At 38.6% G+C, this 16,776-nt stretch overlaps 1 protein-coding gene across 1 annotated transcript in view; it reads left to right on the top strand.

Moving 5' to 3' along the window:
• The window catches only part of SLC17A6 (solute carrier family 17 member 6), a 41,276-nt gene that overhangs the window by 3,515 nt on the left and 20,985 nt on the right, over positions 1–16,776 (top strand). The window contains exon 3 of the mRNA XM_002799603.4: positions 1,174–1,292. Within this exon, the coding sequence (XP_002799649.1) occupies positions 1,174–1,292 (119 nt within the window). The remainder of the gene's footprint in view (positions 1–1,173; positions 1,293–16,776) is intronic.

Raw genomic sequence — 16,776 nt, 5'->3', positions numbered from 1 at the left:
AGTGTGTTTGTTTTACTTGGGTGAATAGTGCAGCATATTAATTATAGTTTTCCCAGGACTTCATTCAGTCCCCGCCAAAACATTCTTAATATTCAAAATGAAACAAACTGGAAAACAAAATCAGCTGTGTTCATATCAGCAGGTTCGGCTGAGGGGTCTTTGGGAAGGTTTACCTCTCCCAGGAGGAGCCACAACGTAAGAGGGTCCCAGGGTGGCAGGGAGTCTAGCCCAGAGGGGAGGGTCACGTCAAGGTCACAGAACCCCTGGGTCCGGACTTCCTTCTTAGAAACCCCAACTGCCGTAAACCAGACTAAGCAGGAGTTGAGAGCAGAAACTGGGGAAGGCTCTTGGAATCCGGGAGACCTTGCAAAATCCGCTGGGTGTCAAAATATCAAAGGAGAAAAAGGGTCCCCAGTTCTCAGGAGGGAAAAGCGCGCTCCCACCTTTCGGACGTAAATATTGAGACCCAGTTTACTTTGAGGTTCCCCTCGGGAAGTCACCCAGGCTGATTAGAACGGAATTAGACCTACACCTTCAGAAATACCCCTGCCCCGCATTTATTAAAACCCCTGAGCAATGACTCCCTCTCCCTTTACTCCTTCCAATTCACCGACTACTCCAAATTCTTCAGGCCCATATCCATCCCCATTTGTGGGGAACCCTTTCTCTTAGCCACCAGGAGCCCTGCATCTTTCATCCTTCGCTCCCCACCTTCCTTCCCTCCCCACTTTCCTTCCCCAGAATTTCCCTATTTAAGTCTCCAGGGTTAGAAGTCACTACACTACTGCCTCCGCATTGACAGGATTCGTTAAGTGGACCCCTGCCAGGCGTCTCCACATCTGGCTAACAAATCTCTTCATGGGGAGTCCGAGTTTCCAAGACGGGCCCTCTAGATTCCTCCATTCAGATGATTCGATCTGCCTGACAGCAATCGGGGAGCAAAGCCGGTGCGCGCGGCCTCACTATTAATCATAATACATTTTGTTAATGAGCAAGGTTTTTTCGTTGCAAGAGGCAATTTTGTTAGGAAACGAAAATGAAGCCACTCTTATCCCCGGAATGCATGAAGCGCCCAAGCGTTGGGGGCTTTTTGGCTTGTGAACCTCTGAAAGTGAGCCTTTGGCACTGACGCTATTCTTTCCCTTCACACTTATTTCTCCTACCCCTCCATAGAAAGCCAAATTCAACTGGGACCCGGAAACCGTGGGGATGATCCACGGTTCCTTCTTTTGGGGCTACATCATCACCCAGATTCCGGGAGGCTACATCGCGTCTCGACTGGCAGCCAACAGGTAACGCACCAGGCGGGGCTGGGGCTCAGGGCGTGGTGTTTGTTCCTTCCGAAGGGGCAGCAGAAGCTGGGAGCAGAGACAACAGCCCAGAGGGGTTTGAGGACCCCCAAGCGAAGTCTTCTAGTCCCTTGACAACACCCTGTCAGGGCTGGAGCTGCTGGTGACTCCTTCCAGAATTAGTCGTCTAAACGAATGCAGGCTCTCTGGGACCGGCGCACGCGGCCTCCTTCCCTCTGCTGTGGCTGAACTTGCTTTTGGCGAAATGATCGACGTGCTTTATAGCCTGACCCGAGCTCAGGGCAGACCGAGAGCAGGCAGAGCAGGGACCGTGTGCCTGAGTGCACAAAGGAGTGGGGAACGGCAGATGCTGCGCTGTCTCCTGCACTCCCCACAGTCGCCCAGGCTCCCCGAGGGTCTGACCTCCTGGCAAGGCGCCTCGAACGGCTGGCCCCGTACCCCGCCCAGTTCGTGCTCTGGGTTTGAAGGATTTGTTTCTAGGAGGGGCAGGAACCAGCGATGCGATTCCACCTGTTAATGAGCTGCTTAGGGGCGGGGGTTGGGGGAGCCCTCAGCTGCTTTCAGTGGCCTCCTGCCTTGCTGCGGTGTCCACAACCAAGGTCCTAGCGCCTGTTCCCAGAAGCGCCACCAGCGGCACCTGCAGAGACGCCCCTAAAGCATAAGTCCTAAGGACTGATGGAGTGGGGGTGTTGACGGGCATAGCCTGGCCACCAGAAGGTGAAGGGTAGGTTCCTTTGCTTCACTCTGTGTATATTGATAAACAAAACTAAATGTTCTTCACGTCTGAATTGAACCCACATAGAACATATGCACCAGCACTTTCTGTTCTTTCTGCTTAGATACCACAAAGAAAGACTTTCAGTCACATTTTAACAGCAGAGGACTAGAAGTTGGCACCTCCCTAATAGTGGTCATATGCAACCTGGCCCTTTGTAACCTGGGAACACCTCATCTCTCAGGCCCCATACTGCGGCTTTTATCAATTACAATCCCTTTCACTAGCGGTGTCTTTTCTTCCCAAGGCTTCTCAGAGTCCTCAGGGCCTGGAGAGGAATTCTTGGAAATTTATTTTAGTCTTAAGGATCCCTAGAGCGAGGATGTTGGGGCAGTGCTTTAAAATGTCAAGAGGAGAGTGCCATACATTAGGAATAATGCCTTTCGGGGGCTGTCTTTACTTGACACTCGGATGGCTGACACGAAGACCAAGTAGTAGACAAATAGTCCCTTCAAAAAAATCAATGTAGTGTATATATATACCACATTCTCTTTATCCATTCATCTGCTGATGGACACTTGATGAAACTCATTAACTACGTAGAGAACCCCTTTTTATGGATGTGATAAATCAAACAAAACATTGATATTAGGCAAAAAAATTAAAGAAATACTCTGTTAAATATTATTGATTATGAACATGTTACATTTTTGGATTTTAGATCCCCAATATATATAGTCTTCACTCCTTTTATTCCCTAGAAAGTATTTCCTAAAATAAAACAAAGTTTTCAGAAAGATACCCTAAACATACATGCATGGAATGTTTTCACTGCAGGAGAAAAAAAAAAGCAACAATTCACCAAAAAACAAAAATGATACAAGAACTCAATATGATGTCAAATGAAAGTATAATGGTGGTGACTTTAAGGGTTTTTTTCAGAGTCAGAACATTCACCTTGCCAAATATTAAAATGCTAACATTTTCCTGCCAGGAAAAAACACCAGGGATGCTCCAGCTTTTCCTCTTTGTAACACTAGGAGGTCAGTAAATGGGTTTTTCTGATTTTTTTTTTTTTTAAAGCAAACTCATTACTATCTGTGTCATGTTTATCAATGAAAACAGTGATGCTGACTCAGGTTCTAATTTATCTGGTAGAGTTTCCTCAAAGGAATTTTATTTTTTTTTTTTTTTTGAGACAGATTCTCACTCTGTAGCCAGACTGAAGTGCAGTGGTAGGATTTGGGCTCACTGCAAACTCCACCTCCTGGGTCCAAGAGATTCTCCCACCTCAGCCTCCCCAATAGCAGGACTACAGGCATGCACCACCACACTCAGCTAATTTTTGTATAGAAAAAAATTTTAATTTCTAGAATTCCTATTTGGACCCAAATTAATCTTACCTTTAAATGGGTATTCAATGGAGAGGCCTTAATATTTTCATATATGATATGTTATGTTCTACAATACTGAGAAAATTAAATTAAAAATGTATTGTAAAATATCATGAACCTATAGAAAATTACAGAGATCAACTATCTTATCTTGCCTGAAGATTCTGACATTTTGCTTCATTTTGAAAATATAATGAAACATTGCAAAATGCAGTTGAAGCCTTGTGTGATAATGATTTTTAAACATGTGTAACATTTTCTTTTCAGTTTAAAACAGTATTGCATATTAGTAAGAAAAAATCATAAAAATGATAAAAATTTAATCATCCTGATACCCCTATTATTAACATGGTGAATGTCCAACTAGTACTACAGATGCTACATAGAATTTTTCCTTGGAAGGCTTTTAATAAATACAAAATCAGAAATTTTTACAAGTTGTTTGAAAGATGTATGTTTCCTATTATGATCTCTTTTTCAAAAACAGTAAAGACAAAGCAGCAAAACCAATCTTCCACTTATAAGCATCATGTACCCGTTCAAATAAGCTTCTCCATATTGATCACTTAATAGTAGAATGAGATTTCCCTTGTGTGTGATATTGGGGACAGATTCCTTTCCCTTTAGGTGTAAAAAAGGCTCACTTTGGAAAGTGTTTGCCATCACTGTTGTGGGTGGAACCGAGAAAGATAAACTGAGGTGTGTGGAGACAGCCACTCAAGAGAGAAGGGCTCCTGGTTACACCTCTTGGCAAATGTCTCAATGAAAAACAAAGAGCAATTATTTGGCTTCTTCAATTTGTTGATTAAGCAAAGACAGCCCCACTCTTGGTCACAATGCAGACTCCTGGTTCTTATACTACTCAGATTCTAAGTACATTTACTTTCCTGATCATTGAGAGGAGGAGTTGGAAGAGTCAGGAGGGGAGTAAACCCAATTTACTCCCAAGAGGAGAGCAAGAGGAGGGACAGCTCTTGCATCACTTTTTCCTTTGTCTTCCCTTAAAAAGCTATTGCACATTATGGGCGGGAGAATTTAGTCACCCCAGGAAAGGCCTTAGGGTGGGAGGTCAAAGGAAGATTCCTTACAAAATCTTTGATGTTTTAAGATGGGAACATATTAATATAGTAATAAAAAGATGTGGGGGGCAAATTATTTTTGTCTTTAAATAATACAGGACATGGACTTATAGTAATCCAGATGTTTACAAGTATGAAATTCCTGAAGACTGGTTTTACCCTGCATTTAAATTGCTGTGAAGAACCTGGACAAGTGTTTAATGGCACAAATAGCATAGATATATAATATATGAAATACATAAAATATATATGAAATATATAAATATAATACATATATAAATATATATATGTATTTTTTTGCAAAAGGCATAACCACAGGTCAGATACAGCAAAGGGAGTTTGATGAACATTATATTTTTAATGTATAGCACTGTATTACAAAAAGTGTTTTTGCCTTTATTTAAGTGGTGATGTTATTCAAACTCTATTTGATATTTTTAATACCCTGCTCCTGTCCTCTTGATTTCTCAACCCTGCTTTAATTTTTTTCATAGCACTTATCACCACCTGTCATATCAATATTTTACTTATTTATCTATTTGTCTAATGGGAGTTTTGTCCATGTTTTCTTTTTCACTCTTGTATTGCTAGCATCTCAGAGAGTACCTGACTCATGATAAATATTCATTAAGTAAATAAAATATCACAACAAGGTGTTTGGGGCTTTAAAAAAAAAGCAGAAAGATTTACGCTTTAAGCCAAACTGTAGGTTCAGGCTCTTGAATGTGTTACTTAGTGACTGAATGATATAAAATGTTATTTAACCCCTTTGCACCTCAGTTTGTATTTCTGTAAAAGAGGGCTAATCAAAGTACCTACCACGTGTGGATCATAACAGCTAAATATATGTAGTTTTTTTTGAAGTGCCTGGAACTAGGTAATTGCTGGCTGTTATTATTTATTATTAATGAAATCTTAAATTTAGAAAAAATGGAAGGAAAATAAATTTCTGTGACTATTCAGCTTATTTTAGTATAAATTTACCTTAAGTGTTAGTAATGCAATTGGTTTATTTCCAATGTGATAAAAATGCCTTTTTTCATGAGTCATATTTCTACCTTTAAAATTATTTCCCCATGTACATTATTCAAATTGAAATTATTATTCACCAAAAATTCCATAAATTTTATTTGAAGGCCTTTAAAGAGCTATTTTTAAAAATATTTTTAGTCAAGTGTATAGAGTGCTAGTAATTCAGTGCATCCAATCTTTGAATTCTAGCCAAGCATAAATACACTTAGAGAAATCCATTTTAGCTTGAGGTTAGACTTCTCTATACAAAGTTAGAGTTTATTTTCCCCTACCGTAATCCTTTATTTTTGTCTTTTCAAGTATTTCTTGAATTTCTAACTTGACTTTTTCTAAAGAAAAAATACTTCTTTATTTGAATAAGACACTTAGGATCACACTTGGTTGTAGCATATAGTGAACCCCACAAAAGGAGGAACCCATATTATCGCTGGACAGAGCTCATCTAATCCAACCCTCTCATTTTACAGAGCAGGAAATGAAATAGAGAATGAGGGAGTAGTGATGTATCTGAGGTCACAAAGGGATTGTGACTAGAACTCACGTGCCTGATAATACTTGATGGCAAGGTACCTTTACAATGAAATTTAACATCTCTGTCTGATACACTTTCAGCAGTAGGCTGAGCCATCTGCTCTCTGAATGAGTGATTACAATCTATCATGCCCCAAATCCAGGGAAGAATTTCATGAATTAGAGAGAGAAGCCTTTAGCAGGCCCAAGGGATCCTTAGATTTTATTTTGGCAGGAGAATCATACTGTATTTTGTGTGTGTGTGTGTACTGGCTCCCAAGCTATTTGGCTACAACATAGCTGATTCTACCCTTTTCTCTGAAAAAGGCAAACTCCACACTTGATAATGACGAAGACAAATAATCTGATATTCTATAGCAGAAAACATGGTATTTATAACTTTTTCTGCCACTCAGACACATTGGCAGTTTGGGCTCTTACCACTAAAATTGCAGAGATTTGAACATGACTGGGTGTAGATTAGACTTTTGTCTGCAGAAATGAAGCGATTTATCTTTGGGATTTTGACTGATGCAACTCAATTTATATGCTGTATCAAATAGAAAGTAATTTATATGTAAAAGTGAGCAAACCCAAAAGCATGGTTTTAAAATTTACTGGTGTGTATTTGTATTTACAAAAATACATTTTAATATACTTTAGGTAAATATTCTGACTAATTATGAAAAATCTCTTGCTAGAATAATTTTCAAAAAGAGAAGAAGACAGACATTTTAAACATAATATCTTCACGTATTAAGCCCAGAAAGGAGCAATTTTACTGGTGATGTTCTGTCTTTTTTCTTCAGAGAGATGAAACAATAAAGATGTGCATTATTTATTGTTGAAATAAGCATTGGAAATGAATTCCTAAGCACCATCATCAAACACACACACACACACACACACACACACACACACACACACACACACACGCTGTTGGTCTATTTATATAACTTTTTCCCTCTCTCCATTGCAACCTTCATTGCAAGGAGGAGTTCCTCAATCCTTCCAGTGAGAAATATTTGTGAATTCCTTATGTGTGAGAAAATAATTCAGACTATGAACATAAATCCTGCTGAAAGGGACCACCATGCTGTTCCGATGGAAATGGTTTATAAACACCCAGTCTTTTAAGGCCAGAGGTGACTTTTTCTATCTCGTGCATCTAGCTGCCAATCAAACATCTAGCCGCCTTCCTATTGTGGGCCCCATAGGTTAGGTATCTGGGGTAAGGCAGGAGAAGCCTGCATTTTTCTGACAAAAGAAAATACCCTTTACCATAAGATGAATAGATGGATTGAGGAGGGAGGGGTCTCCAAGGGCTTGCATGTGCTTTGTCGATATGAGTTTCTCTCTCTCTCTTTTCATTCTCCAATCCCCTTACCCCTTACTAGCTCTGGGTTTTCCCGCTGCAGCAGAGTCTTCTGCTACTGCAGTGCAGAGGCAGCTTCTGGAGGGGAGGGACATGATTTGAGGAAGGAGAGAGTCATGTGGGCAGCTGGTAGAGTGATGCTCCCACTGCCATATGCTACCACTGGGGCTGTCTAATCTCTCTGTCGTGAGTGATGAAGTCATTTTTACAACTTAATGATGTATCAAGGGACTCAGAGGGTTGGCTCATGCCTGTGTATTCCCTTTTTAATATGGGAGTGGGGGCATCAGATGTGACAAAGGGAGGCATCCAAGCCCTGATTTGATTAGATTAAATAGATTAAACAGCCCGAGTCAGTCTACTGCAGACCCTCCAGGAAAGAATTAGTTCCACACCTGAGGTGAGGAACACTAGTTCCCTGTTAAGTGACAATCCACTGCCCAAATGGAAGTGGACTGATTGATTTAGGGAAAATGAACATCATCTGTAGAAGTGACAAGTCACCAGTGCTCCTTTCACCTCTTCTGGGAAAATCATTTTGAGGTGGGCTTGGTACTTGAGGGTGTTTGTGGCTGTGGCTTAGAGAAAATATGACTAGGAATTTCAAAGCTAACTCATTATGGGCCATATTGAATGCTAATCATCAGGCAGTCTGTGATACAGGTTTTCAGCAGCTGCGTTTGCCTTTCCAAACATTTCTATGTCGTGATTACTATTACACCTCTTGATTTTGGCAGTCTCTATAGTGGTATAGAGCTTCCTGCCATTTAAGAACACCAATGTGCATAAAATAATGATATGTGATTATTTCTTACTGTAAAAGAAGAGGAAAGTGTATGTGTGTGTGACAAGTAGAAGAAAAATAGAAATCAGGCTTTAACCTGACAATAATCAGCAAATTTATTTGAGAATGTTATTTGCTGCAGAGGAAATCACAAAAAAAAAACCCAACAAATTTAAGTGATTTTCAAATGGTTTATTATTTTGAAAACATCCTTAATAAGCAAATGGCCCTTATTTTATGTCACAGAGACTGTAATATTGTTCTTTGAAAAATTAAGAACACCCACCAATTTCTATGTATTTTCTTAAGAAATAATAACATTATTATTTTACACGTAGTTTGCACATTTCTTTCCTTTTTTTTCCCCAGCCCAATTACTGATGGCCTATCTCTGACTTATATTCACAGCAGGAGTGGGTTTTCAATCTAGCACCTTAGATGCCAATTATAAGGAGAAAGACCTTAAGTGAAATGAAATACCAGACTGCTTGAGATTCATCTTATTATTTGGAACTTCAATTTCAGCTATATATATGTGTGACTTCTTTATTTCTTCTGAGAAAGCTATGTTTTACTGTGTTTATTGTTTAAAAAAATGTGTAATTTGCCAGAGTGTTTCATTGATAGTTTGTTTTAATATATAATAATGATATAAATATACTGCCTGATATTATATGAAACTTACTTTTACAATTTAAAAAATCAAAATAAACAAGTATTTAATTTTACAAAATGTATTTATTTCCAGAAAATGCTTTTTTTAGAGTGGAAAGAGAGAAGACATAAATTATATTATAAAGTCATCTTCATAATTGCCTTTGTTTTACATTTTGGGAGGCAGGTGAAATTAGAATTGAATCAAATAATAAGTATATATATGTATATATCACATTTGTAATGTACATTATCTTTATCCCTCACATGACTCTATAAGGCAGGCATTCTTTCTTTTATTATTATTTTAGATTCAAGGGATACATGTATAGGCTTGTCATGTGGATAGATTGTGCAATGGTGAGGTTTAGGCTTCTAGGGTACCCATTACCTAAATAGATAACTATACCTGAGAGAGAATTTTTCAACCCTCACCAGCACCCCCAGTACTTTCACACTCTTCTCTTTTGGAGTCCCCAGTGCCTATTATTTCTATGTTTATGACCATGAAAGCAGGCATACTGAAACTTCTTTTACGCATGAGAAAACTGAATACAGAATCGTTTTCCCAAATACCACTATGAGGTATGAGGCAGAGCTGGGTTATAGACCCCAGGATGTCTGATTTCAAATTATATCATTCTTTACTAAACACATTTCTCCTATTAAGTATCTTTACTGTGTGTTTTCTTCAAAAAGTATTGTATTTTACAGTTTCTTTAAAAATCACTCTATTATTTATTGCTGGGCTAGGTCAATAGGAAAGAACTCGCCTGGGGAACAATTTTGAGAATTGATTTACTTGTGTGGTTTTCATTGCTAGACAAGTCTTTTGATCAGAGAATAACTTTAAAATCTTTTAATGATGAACATCATTTTCAGGGCAGTAGTGCTGTGAAACCCAATTTTAAGTGTTAAAGTTAAGAGTAATCCTAGGGATAACAAAACTCACATGAACATTAAATGTTTCTTGTTATATAATCTATTTCCTTCTGTCTGTTAATATACAGAAAATATATTTAATGCTTCTGACTTCTAGCATCAGACCAAACAAAAATGATGACTGTGAAACAAGCATAATATAATATATATAACTATATTAAATATTAATGAATGGTGAGGTTCTTTAAGAGGACAACATATCGCCTCTGAAGCATTACTTCTTAATTTAATTTTGAAAGCAGAGCTTCAGAGGCAGTGGTTTCAGAGGCTGATGACGATCTAGTGATGAACAGGCAGTAAAAGGCAATGTGATGGCTGCTAGTTTCAGGGGATTCCAGTGTTCTTTGCAAGATGTAAGAATGAGGCCAGACTGGGCCATGTACTTGAACTCAGCAACTATCTCAAGTGAGGATTTATCTACAGGAGTACTCTAAATTATAGCCCATAGCTGTCAATCTAGAGTTATTCTATGAAAATAACTCAGCTTCCTAGAATTGATAGTATACCCAGAACAGCAGTCTGTCCCCATTAAAAGCTAGAGAACAAATAAATAGTCAATTGCTTGAAATAAATATTCATAGAAGAAAGTTCTGTTATCACCTACATATACCTCAGGAGAGGAAGTTATAATTACCCTCAGTTGAGAGTCTTTGCACAAAAAGAAATGGATGCTCATTCCTAAGAATGTGCCATATGAAAAGCATTGTGCTAGCACCAAGGGGTTTAAAGGAGTGGAGAACTGGACCCAATTCTCCAAGAGAAAAAATAATGGGAGGGCTTGGGGAACGTATAACCTCACGAGTTAAGTCTTACAAAAGTGATCTACAGTAGTTCAGCAATATCGGAGAGAGGAGACTAGTTGAAAAAGAGGTGTGTTTTTGAGGGTCGGGGCATGGGTAAGTATTGAAGGATAAAGTTGGAAGGATTCTAAGACGGTTATTGATTTAAAGAGGACTGTGAATTTTCTTTTCTGGTCATTTCCCATCAGATACTTTAGATGGACTATTGAGGCACAGACTAAGAGGCTGATGCATTTCAATCAATTCTGTATGAATTCAAAATGGAAGATAAAATTCCCATTACATGTCTTCTGCACTTCATGAAAGCTGCTAGAATTTCAGCCTGATATGGAACACCCATGTGTTCATGGGTACAGAATTAACACTATTTAATCAGTGCAAAATCATTCTGGAGAAAAAGATATGGAATAATCATTCTCTGAAAAGTCTATTAAACATTAGGAAATTTCTGTATAATAATGGTTAACCTTGACAAGCCATTTATTATGGACCAGACAGTGTCCCCTTCCATAACTGATTTATTTAATCTTCATGATACTTTATTTGAAGTATGGAAACATCTCCATTATACAGATCAAGAAATGAGGCTAAGATAATTTAAGTGATGACAACTTGCCCAAAGTTATACTTAGCAAGAAGTTGGAATTCGAATTTTCACAGTGTAACAAACAAACAAAAAAACCCCTCTCATTTTTAACTAATACTATATCATGCTATTTAAATGTCGACAAGAAACAGACTGAGAAATGAGGCTGAAGAATTTAAGTAATGACAACTTGCTCAAAGTCATACTTAGCAAGAAATTGGAGTTCTAATTTGGATTTTCACAGGGTAATAAAAAAAGAAACTCGTCTTCTTAACAAATACTATATCATGCTATTTAAATGTCCCCAAGAAAAATATGGCAGCTGCTCAATTTGGTCAATAAGAATGGTCAAAAGCAGAACAGAGAACTTCATTTTCATTTTTGATCTAACAATCTAATATCAATTTGTGTTTTTTAAAGGACATCTTCCATTTTAGCAGTGTTTCTATTCTACCCTTGCCTCTCCCTTCTATAATAAAGTGTAAGCCCTCTATTTCCACTATGTCTAACTTTGACCAGCTTTGTTTATTCTAGGTCTGGTCTTTACCCCATATTTGCCCCTTTTGTGATGTCCTGGGGGAATACCTGGCATGGTACTGCTAAGCCAGTGATTCCCAAAGCAGGACAAGCAATACTAGAATCACCTGGGATCTGGTTAGAAATGCAAATTCTCAGGCCCCAAACACATCTACTGAGTCAGAAACTCTGACATCTAGCAAACGGCATTTTAACAGGCCCCAGGTTTTTATCATGCATGTGAAAGTCTAGAAACTAATATGCTAAACAACTCTATCTCTATATAATTTTTTTTTGAGACAGAGTTTTGCTCTTGTTGCCTAGGCTGGAGTGCAGTGGCACGATCTCGGCTCACTACAACCTCCGCCTCCTGGGTTCAAGTGATTCTCCTGCCTCAGCCTCCCGAGTAGCTGAGATTACAGGTGCCCACTGCCACGCCCAGCTAATTTTTGTGTTTTTAGTGCAGACAGGGTTTCACCATGTTGGTCACGCTGATCTTGAACTCCTGACCTCAGGCAATTCACCCACCTCGGCCCCCAAAAATGCTGTGATTATAGGCGTTAGCCACCACGCCAAGCAATTTTATATTCTTAAAATTCTTTTACATATTCAGTTCCACTACTTCTTTCATTTCTTTATTGAAACCTACACTTTGTTTAAGAAAGTACAGGCCGGGCGCGGTGGCTCAAGCCTGTAATCCCAGCACTTTGGGAGGCCGAGGCGGGCGGATCACAAGGTCAGGAGATCGAGACCACAGTGAAACCCCATCTCTACTAAAAATACAAAAAATTAGCCGGGCGCGATGGCGGGCGCCTGTAGTCCCAGCTACTCAGGAGGCTGAGGCAGGAGAATGGCGGGAACCCGGGAGGCGGAGCTTGCAGTGAGCCGAGATCGCGCCACTGCACTCCAGCCTGGGCAACAGCATGAGACTCCGTCTCAAAAAAAAAAAAAAAAAAAAAAAAAGTACAAAACTTTCATAAATGAGCCTCTTCATTTTACTACTTACTTCAAAACATAGGAGAGATGGGGTAGAATTCTGCTTTCACTTCCCACTGCTACTACCATCCATCTTTCAATAACATTTTCATCTTTCAAAGTTTATGACAGTACTCATTCTGCTGCTATTATAGTAAGTAGATCTTAGTGATTAGATATCCCAGATCTACAACAGATAAGTAAGGTCAACCACAGTTCTCTACTTACTATCTATATGACCTTGGCAAGTTATTTTAACTCACTCAGACATGATCACACTGTCTGTGAAGTAAGGATAGCAGTAAGAGCTTTCTAATATTGTTGTTCAGTAAAAATAAGAATCTAGAAGTGATATCCACACTAGCAATTCAATAACCATTGACAATTACTGTCTCTACCTGACTGGCTCATAGTTATGAATTTATTTTCATGTGTCAAGCATCAGACTAAGTCCTTTAGGTACATAATTCTATTTAGCCTTATAGCAATCTTAAGAGATACAATACATTAGTATTATTATAGTGCAAGTTCTAACATTCTTTAAATGCTTAGAGTGCGCCAGCCAGTCTTCTGATTGTTTTACTTCTAATAACTCAGAGGTTCTGTTAATATTCCCATTGTTTAGATGAGAAATGAGGCACAGAAAGTTACATGAAGTGCTCAAGGTCACTCAAGTAATAAGTGTCAGATGAACTGTGAACCCAGGCAGTCTGACTCAAGAATCAATGCTCTGAACCATTACCTAGTGATGTCCTTTTTAAAGACAAGGAAGCAGAAATTTAGGGAAGTTAAACAACTTACCAGTTACATAATTTTTAAGCGACAAAGCTGGGGTCCTAAAAAAATTACTGTAGCGTTCTGTCAGCTTTGTCCGCCCTCTCCTACCATCAGTGACTTTGACCCCTTCCTCCTCGGCATGCCCTCATCTTGCCTGAACTTACATGGATTTTAACCACCGCTTGCTTCCTAGCTTTTGCATCCCTCTCCCTTCAATCCCAGTAAGCTTCACATTTACCTCACTTTAGTGACATAATTGTCACCCTCTGTGGTCACCCCAAACTCAGTCATCTCCAAGATGTCACAGACTGATGGATTTCACCCTTCACCTTCTTGGACTACCTAAACTTCCTCAAAGTCTCCTCATCCAGCATCCCACTCTAGATGTTCTTCCTTCTCCTAAGCACCTGAGCCACTATGTTCACCCATTTTCAATACTTCCTTAGTTTCTGGTACATAAGCTAACCTCTTCCATTTGTGAAGCTTTGCTGAGCCATTCCTTGTTTCTGGAAAGTCTTTCTTCTTTTTTATATTAATCTTTCAAAGTTTCCCTACCAAAAGTTTGTGACTTGGTCAACTCAGCTGAGATTAATGTTTGTCTCTGTTGTTTTCTATCTGTACTTATGTTGTGGCCCTTGGCATACATTGTCCCTGGACTACTTGTCTCTCTTTCCCTCTCCTACTACACTGAGGTCCACTATCTTCTTTTTCTAAGTGCCTGCTGACATCATGTGAATGAAAGAGCACAGATTTTCATGTCAGAGAGCCGTGGATTTAAATCTGAGCTCTACTACTTGCTTTTTTACTTGGCCACACTTTGTTTCAATTTCCTTATTCATAAAATGAGAGGAAAGTCTAACAACTCAGAGAGTTGTTGTGAGGATTAAATGAGTCAATATAAATGGAGAAATTACAGTAAGTGACCTGTAAATCTTACCTTCTCCTCCACACAATACTCTCCTCTGAATACAGTCTCACAGAAGTTTGAAGTGTGAGCGCATGAACGAATATTGAATGGGGAGACTGCTTTAATTTTGGCTGTATGGCAAGACAAAGTGTAAAGGCTTTCCATTTAGGGGAAGAATTTTGACAATCAGAATTTTAATTACTTAGATATTAATTAGGATAATCATTATATAAAATTAATAAAAAGATGAGGTTTGTAAAGTTTGATGGATTCAAAACTAGTTACAAGAAAATCAATGGATTTTGAGGTGCAGTAGCCACTGATAATGAAAAAAGGATAGACAAAGAAATTAAGAGGCTGGGCACGGTGGCTCACACCTCTAATCTCAGCACTTTTGGAGGCTGAAGTGGGTGGATTACTTGAGGTCAGGACTTCAAGACCAGCCTTGTCAACATGGCAAAACGCAGTCTCTACTAAAAATACAAAAAATTAGCCAGGTGTTGTGGCATGGGCCTGTAGTCCCAGCTACTTAGGAGGCTGAGGCATAAGAATTCCCTAAACTCAGGAGACAGAAGTTACAGTGAGCAAAGTTAATGCCATTGCACTCCAGCCTGGGTGACAGAGTGAGACTATGTAGAAATTAAGGAACTTAAAATTAAAACCATTTCAATTATGATATGATATTGTGTAATTAGAAATATTATTCAGTGCAAGAATGGAAAGTAAACATTGAAAGTAATCTCTCAGCGTTTTATTTCAGAAATAATAGTGTGATATCAAGTGGCTTTGTGAAGATTATTATTTAAATTTACAGTTAGAATGCTGAAGTATATTACTAACTACCTAATATATGCATAATCAGGTATAAATCCTAGTGGCAAAACTCACTGGGTTTTAAATAAAACAGAACTGTATCTGAAACAGGTTTTCTCTATTTAAAACCAGCTAATAATCTGAACTAGTGATTTAACTTATCTTATGTTTAGTTTTTCCATCTATAACATTGGTATATGAATAATATCCATGTTGCTGGGTCGTTAGGTGCTTGTGGAGTTTATGGCATGTGAAGTGTTAATATGGTATCTAGCAAGTCGAATAAGCACTCATTAAATTTAGCTCTGACTATAGTGTACATTCAATGAATAGTTAATACTTGATTCAGCTTTACTAAGGGGGTGATTTTTCTCACAGGGAACATTTGACAATTACTGGAGACATTTTTGGTTGCCATAACTTAGAGGAAGGGTGTGTGCTACTGGCACCTACTGAATAAATGCCAGAGATGGTGCTAATCATCATGCAGTACACAGGACAGCACTCCACAACAAAGGGTTATCTAGGCCCAAATTTCAATCATAAAGAGGTTAAGAAACTAAGCTAAAAAATGGGTAATATTCATCTCTCACCAGCTTATCACAAGACAATCGTATTTACAAACCCTTCAAAAAGGGAGAGAAAGTGAGGATAGAACGTTACATTCATTGAAAATAAAATTTATGCATCATACCTCTAAAACAATGATAATAACATAACAATAAAATAACACACACATACTAGATAAACCTGGATAAAAGATTTCCCTCAAATCTTAGCATGCAAAATTATCTTTGGCTTAAAACAAAAGGACATCTATTTTGGGCAAACAGCACAGTGGAAGAATGGAGCAGAATATTCACTTCATGAGTGACCATTTATCTCAGAGGAGAGAAGCCACTAAGGGAAGGCGGATACAGGTTACACATATTTTTACACAAAATTATTTGACTAGTATATGATCAGTAGAAAAGAAGTTGTTTTAATTCATTGCCGTTTGTGATGTCATTTCTCACCTTTCTGTAGCAGATTAATAATAATCATAGACGGTCCTTTTCAGAAATCCAGGTCTTTAACAGTAACTCTTAAAAGTGCCCAGAAGAAAGATTAGCGCTTCTATGAGGCAACCAACATTGACTGAATTTAAGGCTCATGTTTGACTTGATAAAATTTGCCTAAAATACATAGATTAGCTCATTGGAGTTAGCATGTCCCAAAACATCTTTACATCTTTGCAAGAAAATAGTTATAAAGTAACCCAGCTAAAGGAATACTTTTCTTACTTGGTATAAACATTATAGAAGTGTTTGTTGTTGTTGTTGTTGTTTTTGTTGTTGTTTTTGAGACAGAGTCTCACACTGTGGCCCTGGATGGAGTGCAATGGTGTGATCTTGGCTCATTGCAACCTCTGATTTCTCTGAGGCGATTCTCCTGCCTCAGCCTCCAGAGTAGCTGAGATTACAGGCGCACACCACCACACCCAGCTAATTATTTGTATTTTGTGTAGTAGAGATGGGATTTCACTATGTTGGCCAGATTGGTCTCGAGATCCTGACCTGGTGATCCGCTTGCCTCGACCTCCCAAAGTGCTGGGTTTAAAAGCATGA

The sequence above is a fragment of the Macaca mulatta genome, chromosome 14 (genome assembly GCF_049350105.2).
Source record: "Macaca mulatta isolate MMU2019108-1 chromosome 14, T2T-MMU8v2.0, whole genome shotgun sequence".
NCBI classification, from domain to species: domain Eukaryota; kingdom Metazoa; phylum Chordata; class Mammalia; order Primates; family Cercopithecidae; genus Macaca; species Macaca mulatta.
This window is presented reverse-complemented; position numbering and strand designations above follow the sequence as displayed.